This window comes from Gopherus flavomarginatus, chromosome 8 (genome assembly GCF_025201925.1).
Source record: "Gopherus flavomarginatus isolate rGopFla2 chromosome 8, rGopFla2.mat.asm, whole genome shotgun sequence".
Lineage (NCBI taxonomy): Eukaryota > Metazoa > Chordata > Testudines > Testudinidae > Gopherus > Gopherus flavomarginatus.
The window spans coordinates 113,057,251-113,066,476 of record NC_066624.1 but is presented as its reverse complement, the minus strand read 5'-3'; the positions used below and the strand labels follow the sequence as shown (position 1 = coordinate 113,066,476).

Below are 9,226 nucleotides of genomic sequence, written 5' to 3'. Positions count from 1 at the left end.
TGGTTCTCCCATTGTATAGCATGCAGTCCAGATTGGGCCCTTAGTTTTGACAGGTTGCTAAGTATGTAATAGAATAATAATGATGCGTGCTTCTCTCTCGCTCAGGCACACTCCCTAGCCCAAATAAATCCCATAATCTTTCAAGGTAAAGTATTCGGCTTTTGCCCTCCCCTTAAGGCTGCCTGCCAGCAGTACTTGCTGTGTTACTGGAGCTGTGATTGGAAGTCAAGTTATGGCAGACACTCAGCGGATCTAACTTTTTTTCTTCCTCCACCACCCTGAGCCAGCTTTGTACGTGGGAAGTCCCCTTCCAAGCAGCAACTTCAGTTAACAAAAACAGCAAAGAGGCAACAGGAGGGATATATTATACACCTGAAAAAACCCCTACAGATGGGGAGGAGCTGCCTTCTCAGAATATTGGTAGTGTCATAAGAAAGGTGTGCACTCAGCAGTTCCTTAGCATGGAAGATAATTAATCCCTTCAGTTCAAGGAAGTGAGACTAACCCTGAAGACCTGTCCTGAAGATGTTTTAGAGGACTCCAGAGCAAACACCATTTCATGGGGGAAAAGTTTGCCAAGAGTCACCATGCATTGCTCAGCAAGGGAGAGGAGAATGAAATGGTAAGTCACTGTCTTTCCTCTTATCTCTCGCTCAGCCTGAAACAATAGTCTTAGTGTGTTCTGCAGCCTCGAGTTTAGCTCTGGACAGTAAGTGAAAATGTACAGTCTGTCAAGGGCTTCATTAATATTTAAATAAATGGAAATGAAATTGTGTGGAAGAGTTTTAATCAGTTCGCAGTGAGAGCATGCCGGCAGTGCCCTTGGAGGTTTGATTCCAGTTCAGATGGGCAGACCTCACCTTGCTTTAACCCACCCGGCACAGATACAGTGTAGTGAAGGTGCCGTGGCATGGACTCCAGCACAGGTTGTTAATCCAAATAAGCCCCCAGGGTTCCAACGGGCTTGTTTAGCCTTCGTTGAAGCCTGTGCCGCCACATCTTCACTGCTGTGTTTAGCTGTGTTGCTAGATTAAAGCGAGGGCGGGGATGTCTACCTGAGCTGCAGACATACTGCTGACTGCAGTGTAGACATACCCTGAGAGCAGCGCTCTGAGGCAAGAGAAGAGCTCCACACAGCCTTCAAAGGCAATGACTGATGATTTACATACAGGTGCATGCCACTTAACGGACAGAGCAAACGGAGTCCTTCTCTGCTCTGAAGGGATCCTACAAAGGGATGGATTCACTGAAAGGTCAGGGCCTAAAACAGGACAAAACATCTCATTTTTAGCCATTGGCTACTGTGCAGAGTGGCTCCACAAATGCCTCCACTGGTCTTGCAAAGTCTTTTAAAAATTCTAATTGTATTAATGTGACAAAGTGGGAATTTTTTGAGATATTTTTATGAAACTATTGTGCGCCTCGGTTTCCCCTATATGTTGCATGGTTACCTAGCGGGTGAAAAGGGTCTGTTTGCTCTCAGGGCAGGCTAGGACACAGGTGAGAGCAGCACCTCCCTGTCTGGGACTAAGTGGGCCTTAATCCTTGTATCATTGGAGAATCCGTGACAACAATGGCAAATTCAGTCACCAGGACATTGAAACCTGGCAACCGAGACTATGGATTGCCTCACTTCTCTGGAGGGAGCCAAGCAGCATTTTTTCAGCTCTGGAACAAATGCCTGGGTGTGTGAGGTGGGAGTTGGCTGCCGGAGGAGTCAGGGAGGGGAGCGGGCCTGAGAATCTGACAGAGCAGGTCAGACTAAGTGACAGAGCAGAGGGACAGAGCTTTGGGCTCTTGGGGCTAACCAGAATGGACTCTGCTGTAACCTTCATTTCTCTAGGCCAGGGGCGGGCAAACTTTTTGGCCTGAGGGCCACATAGGGTTTCCGAAATTGTATGGTGGGCTGGTTAAGGGAGGCTGTGCCTCCCCAAACAGCCAGGTGTGACCCGTCCCCCACCCACTATCCAACTGCTTCTTGTCCCCTGACAGCCCCCCAGGACTCCTGCCCCATCCAGCCCCCCCTCCCCTGATGGCTCCCCCAGGACCCCTGACCCCTCCACACACACCTCTCTGTCCTGACCACCCCCGAAACCCTTGCCCCTGGCTGCCCCCCACCACCCCATCCAATCCCCACTTCTTCCTGACTTCCCGGAATCCCTGCCCCATCCAATTCCCCTGTTCCCTGCCCTCTGACCACCTCCAACCTCTATCCACACCCCCGCCCCCTGACCATTACCCCGAACTCCCCTGCCTTCTATCCAAACCTCCCTTCTCCCTTCCCGTGCTGCCTGGAGCATTGTGCTACAGCTGTGCCACCCAGAGCACCAGGACAGGCAGCCGTGCCGCCCGGCTGGAGCCGGCCACACCACCACACAGCACAGTGCACCAGGTCAGGCAGCCGTGTCGCCAGGCTGGAGCTGACCACGCAGCACAGGGCACCAGGTCAGGCAGCCGTGCCGCCTGGCTGGAGCCGGCCACACCACCACGCAGCACAGGGCACCAGGTCAGGCAGCCGTGCCGCCTGGCTGGAGCCGGCCACACCACCACACAGCACAGTGCACCAGGTCAGGCAGCCGTGCCGCCCGGCTGGAGCTGGCCACCCCGCCACGCAGCACAGCGCACCAGGTCAGGCAGCCGTGCTGCCCGGCTGGAGCCGGCCACGCCACCACACAGCACAGAGCACTAACTCAGGCAGCCGTGCCGCCCGGCTGGAGCCGGCCACCCCGCCACACAGCACAGCGCACCAGGTCAGGCAGCCGTGCTGCCCGGCTGGAGCCGGCCACGCCACCACACAGCACAGAGCACTAACTCAGGCAGCCGTGCCACCCGGCTGGAGCTGGCCACGCCACCACGCAGCACAGGGCACCAGGTCAGGCAGCCGTGCCGCCCGGCTGGAGCCGGCCTCGCCACCACGCAGCACAGGGCACCAGGTCAGGCCGGGCTTTGCAGATGCGCTGCCCTGCAGCTGCGCTGCCCTGCAAGAGGTTGTAGTGCTGCCACCCAGAGCATTGCGCCAGCAGCGCAGTGAACTGAGGCTGCGGGGGAAGGGGAACAGCAGGGGAAGGGGCAGGGGCTAGCCTCCTGGCCAGGAGCTCGGGGGCCGGGCAGGACAGTCCCGTGAGCCAGATGTGGCCCACGGGCCATAGTTTGCCCACCTCTGCTCTAGGCTAACCAAGGACTTCTTATGCTGTGTTGCAGTCAATTAATAAACCCTGCTGCGTACAGCCCTGGCTGAGTGTCACTGCTGATACTGGCCCAAGTGCACTGCTCCCTCAGACTGCACCAGTCTCCCTCAGGGGTCTGTCTCAGAGCTCAGGATGTGAAGCAGGAATGCGGAAGGTCCCAGAGAGCCAGTCTCAGGAGGCAGTGAGCTACATGGCTTACTCAGGAAGAAGAGTGAGAGCCTGAGGGGGTCTGGCCCACTGTCGGGCTCCTCCCAGTCAGAGACTGCTCTAAAGCTGGGCCCAGAGCACTGATCCTGGGGATCCCTGACAATTACATTTTAAATTTGTTTTTAGTATTAATTTGACTCTTCCAAAGTCAAATTATTGGCCTGCATTTCTCGACTCTTTGGTAAAGATCATATCACTTGGTGTAATAACGTTCCTGCTGACATTGTGCAGATGTCAGTTGTTTCAGATTGAAATACGACTGACAGTTTTAAAGTATGTTGATGGCTCATTTGAAAACTGGAGAAGATAATCTCATTTCTCGGAGAAACTTTCTATCCACTTTTGTTGGAGGCTGTGGGGGTTGCTCAGCAGTAATGAGAAGGGATGCGAAACATTTCTAAGGCCATGTGTCCAGCGTTGTCCACTCTTTGCTGCCCTTGCTATGGCACAAGTGACGATGCCCCTATGTTTCAGAGCTGTCCATCCTTCCTCGTGTCCGTCATGGGACTGTTTGTGTGACTAAAGCCTACTTGCTTGAATAAGACTGGCAGGAGCCGCTCTTTCAGAAGCTGAGGTTCATTTCCCTGGGATCCCACAGAGCCTGAGCTTGTTGGCTTTCAGGGCATCTGGCAGATCCAATCTCTTCACAATGATAGTGGAGGAAGAAGAGCCTTTATAGAACAGAATTTGCCTGGGAGAGGGTTGGTAGGGGGATGGTTTGTTTTAGAGATTATTCTTTTTGCAAGAAATGCTGATTTTAGGTGGTTTTAATAGACTGTTCAAAGCTTTGCTTAGGGTACAGCAGGGGGTGAGAGGGAAAAGAAGGCTGCAAGCTACTTTTGCATCCCTCTAATCTCCAGGGTTGCTATGGATTTATTCAGCTCCTGGCATAATTTGGAGCAGCCAACAGCCTCCTAGAGCCATTACATCAGCCAGGGATTGTCAGAGCACAACAAAATCCAGCCATTTTCCGCACTATACATACATCTAAGATATACTAGGAGATCTTACTCCATGCAGCATAACAAAGAGAAGGTTAAGGGATGACTTGATCACAGTCTAAGTATCTACATGGGGAACAAATATTTACGCAGGAGATTCCGATCTAGCAGAGAAAGGTATAACACGATGCAGTGGCTAGAGGCAGATGCTAGTCAAAGTCACACAGGAAATAAGGCATTCATTTTTAACAATGAGGGTAACTAATCATTGGAACAATTTACCAAGGGTTGTGGTGGCAATTTTGAAATCAAGACTGAACATTTTTCTAACAGATCTGCCCTGGGAATTATTTTTGAGGATGGCCTGTGCTATGCAGGAGGACAGACTACATTAGTAGCTCTCAAGCTTTCCAGACTAGTGTACCCCTTTCAGAAGTTGGATAAAGAACTAAATAAGTTCATGGAGGATAGGTCCATCAATGGCTATTAGCCAGGATGAGCAGGGATGGTGTCCCTAGCATCTGTTTGCCAGAAACTGGGAATGAGCGACAGGGGATGGATCATTTGATGATTCCCTGTTCTGTTCATTCCCTCTGGGGCACCTGGCATTGGCCACTGTTGGAAGACAGGATACTGGGCTGGATGGACCTTTGGTCTGACCAAGCATGGCCGTTCTTATGATTTGTCTTACATACCCCCAAGTTTCACCTCACTTAAAACCTACTTGCTTACAAAATCAGACATAAAAATACAAAAGTGTCACAGCCCACTGTTACTGAAAAAAACCATGTACTTTCTTATGTTTACCATATAATTATAAAATAAATCCACTGGAATATAAATTATTGTACTTACATTTCAGTGTATAGTATATAGAGCAGTATCAACAAGTCATTGTCCATATGAAATTTTAGTTTGTACTGACTTTGCTAGTGCTTTTTATGGAGCCTGTTGTAAAACCAAGCCAATATCTAGATGAGTTGATGTACCCTTTGGAAGACCTCTGCGTACCCTCAAGGGTACACATGCCCTTGACTGATCACAATGTTCCCTTCTGGGCTTAGAATCCATGAATCCCTATGCTGGAGTTTTGAAGGCGATGGTGTAGAGTAGGGTACATCAGCAACTTACCAGCCAGTAACCCTTCATGTTGGAGGAATCCTTAGCTGCTTTACTAAGGGAGCTTTGACCCCTTTGCACTCCCAGAATGGTGGAAAGGAGCTACAGCTGGGGCCAGTATTTGGCCCTGTAGCTTTCTATCCTTTGACATAGAAATATTTGAATCCTCGCACAAGATTGACATTGAAAGGCCCAACCCTACTTCCACTGGAGTGACTGGTAGTTTGGTATTGACTGGGAACTGCATCAGACCCTTATGAAAGAGTTCCTGGTTGTTATCACACAGACTCCACTATTACTTTCCTTGTGAGTCCTTCAACCTGTCTTTCAAGTCTAATCCTATTACCCGTTGTTATAGCAACAGCACTTTTAAACTGTTGCTCACAGGTTACCTTCCTGCTGTCAAAGCAGAAAAACCTGGTGATGGGATTGACAGAACTGCAATACTCCTCACAGTCTGGTAAGGCCAGTTCCTGCCCTGAAGAGAAGGCGGATGCCAGAATTTGCTTAGCATTTACAGTTAACTTCTGCTTTACAGGTGATATTATAAACCTAGTCCCAGATTTGGACCTTAGCGTCCAAAATATGGGGGTTAGCATGAAAACTTCCAAGCTTAATTACCAGCTTGGACCTGGTAAAGCTGCCACCACCCAAAAAATTAGAGTGTTTTGGGGCACTCTGGTCCCCCCAAAAACCTTCCCTGGGGACCCCAAGACCCAAATCCCTTGAGTCTCACAATAAAGGGAAATAAACCTTTTCCCTTCCCCCCTCCAGGTGTTCCTGGAGAGAGACACAGAAGCAAGCTCCGTGAATCTAAACAGAGGGACTCCACCCTCCCCGTTCCCAGTCCTGGAAAACAGAATTATTTCCCTCTTCACCCAGAGGGAATGCAAAGTCAGGCTAGTAAATCTAACACACACAGATTTCCCCCTGACTTCTTCCTCCCACCAATTCCCTGGTGAGCTGCAGACTCAATTCCCTGGAGTTCCCCACTAAAGAAAAACTCCAACAGGTCTTCAAAGAAAGCTTTATATAAAAAGAAAGAAAAAATACATAAAAATGGTCTCTCTGTATTAAGATGACAAATACAGGGTCAATTGCTTAAAAGAATATTGAATAAACAGCCTTATTCAAAAAGAATACAGTTCAAAACACTCCAGCAACTGTAGACATGTAAATACAAAACAACAAACCAACTTTGTACTCACAACTTGGAAACAGAAGATTAGAAAACAGGAAATAGAAAAATTCACTCCTCATAGCCGAGAGAGTACAGGCAGAAGACCCAAGAACAAAGGACTCACACACATAAAACCCTCCACCCAGATTTGAAAAAGTCTTGTTTCCTGATTGGTCCTCTGGTCAGGTGTTTCAGATTACTTCTTTCCAGGTGTAAGAGACATTAACCCTTAGCTATCTGTTTATGACAGGTGACTTGGAAATAAAACAAAGTTATTTTAGCCACGAATAACAGTGATTTACATGACAATTGTGTAAATAATCCTTGACAGGAGGGAGTAGTGATGGTAAATGATTAACAGCAAATTCGGCTTCTTGATTGCAACAGATCTGTTCTCTGAATAAGCAAAGTTTCTGCCAACAGCAGCAAGTCTGACAGCTTTAGATTAATTAGTAAAGCCTCATAACGCTACTGCGAGACTTAGTTTACTAATAGGTAAACCAAGGACACAGGGAGCAAATGACTCATGTTTGGTCCAACAATAAGTCAGTAGCAGGGCCACGGAGAGAATCCAGAGGTCCTGGGCCATAGTCAGCTGCTCTAACCTCTAGAGCAGAGGTCGGCAACCTTTCAGAAGTGCTGTGCCGAGTCTTCATTTATTCACTCTAATTTAAGGTTTTGCATGCCAGTAATACATTTTAACGTTTTTAGAAGGTCTCTTTCTCTAAACTATTATTGTATGTAAAGTAAATACGTTTTTTAAAATGTTAAAATGCAGAGCCCCCTGGACTGGTGGCCAGGACCCGGGCAGTGTGAGTGCTGCTGAAATTCAGCTTGCGTGCCGCCTTCGGCACGCGGGCCATAGGTTGCTCTAGAGAATGCTCACCCATTGGTGTGAAGTACGGAACTCACTTTCTTTGCAGTAGCAAAGTAATCGTTATTTAGCATAAGTGGTTAACACATATTTCAGGAAATCTCATAACACTTTCAAAACATGTGCCTGGGAGCTTACATTCATAACTTTGCTGGATATGAATATAGACACTGGATTTATGGCTTTTACAACAATCTATAACACAAACACCCCCAGCTGCCTCTCCCCCGCCCCCAAGACTGGAGGGGTATTAACAGGCCACTTCACCCTGAGTGGTCCCTTGAAATGTGTTAACTCCTTATGCTGAACAATCTGTTCTACCTTGTATTTAGCTGTGACATTCTGAGTATGGTTCCCGGACCTGAAGAGAAGCTCTGTGTAAGCTCAAAGCTTGTCCCTCTCACCAACTGAAGTTGGGCATATTACCTCCCTCGCCATGTCCCTCTAATACCCTGGGACTGACACGGCTAGATAACACTGCATACATGTGATACTTTGAGTTTCATAGGGCCTTCTCATGACAGTCTCAGGGTACTTCACAAAGGTGGGTAGGGTTAGCCTCATGTAACAGATGAGGAAACAGAGGCACAGAGAAGTTAAGTGACTTATCAAACATCACACCTTGAAAGAGAGGACCCAGGAGTCCGGTGTCCTAGCCCTTGCCCTGATCCCTAAGCAATATTGCCTCCTGGAGATATTACTAGCTCCTTGCTCTGTCTTTGGTAATCTGACATCCAGGGGTGCCATTTCAGATTTTGGTTGGGGAGGGAACTTTAACTGTGATTCCAAGGGCTACTTCAGCACGTGAAAACTGTAGGGTTTTTTTTTTTGCAGATAACTTAGAAATTAGCTGATAGGAGCACTGCATCTAATTCCTATATAAAAAAAGAGAATTTAATAAATATTAGACCCATTCAGCTCTAATACTAACATGCTCTCACATCTTGTGTCACTTAAGTAACACTGGTTAGGTTTAAAATTTTAATGTATATTCTTTGTTACTAATTCTTGAATACAACAATCAAAACAATTGTAGAAAAGTCTAGATGACTTTCTATCACTTTTTTGCAGTTCACCAAGTTTGGAATAGATCATTTAGCTTTGGAAACATCCTATTAGGGCAAGGCCCCATGAATTTATACTGCACCTGCCTGGAGCTCTAGAGGTGTTTCCTCACTACAAATAATAGACTAGAAACAAACCTTAAACAGGAGTGAAACTGACACTTTCAAGTCACTTTCATACTATTGCCAATCCCAAATGTCCAAAAATCATGAATCAGGCTCACCAAAAATCATGAGATTGGCTTTAAAATCATGTGATTATGTAAAAACAACAGATTTGGGGTTCTTCTTATTTGCCTTCTGGTTTTTGAGCCTTTAAGGTGCACTGGGGTCACATTTTTAAACTTTCTCCACAGCCACGAGGACTAGAAACTTCATTTTTCTTTAAGAACAAAGGCTGAAATCATCACATATTCATTTGACACCAGAAGCTGGGGTGTTAAGGAAAACAATTATCATGAGACTCATGACAAAATCATGAGAGTTGGCAACACTGCTTTTACTTCTGATTAAAGGCTAGTTCCTTTCCAGAAGGCTTTTAAACACAACACTACAGTGACTGAGTTTCAGTTCTCACAGGAGGATATTTAAAACTAAACATCAAGAAAATTCTATATTTTAAAGTTCAGAAAAAAACGGAGACTGCTGAGGTA

General features: G+C 47.2%; 1 protein-coding gene across 5 annotated transcripts in view; it reads left to right on the top strand.

Annotated features, from left to right (window-relative positions):
* Positions 1-235: 235 nt before the first annotated feature.
* The window catches only part of LOC127056279 (probable cation-transporting ATPase 13A4), a 76,088-nt gene continuing 67,097 nt past the window's right edge, over positions 236-9,226 (top strand). For all 5 annotated transcript variants that reach the window (XR_007775769.1, XR_007775770.1, XR_007775771.1 and 2 more), the window contains exon 1: positions 236-622. Coding sequence is in view for 2 of the 5 variants with exons in the window: in XM_050963865.1 (XP_050819822.1) it covers positions 560-622 (63 nt within the window). In the remaining 3 variants the exon portion in view is untranslated. The remainder of the gene's footprint in view (positions 623-9,226) is intronic.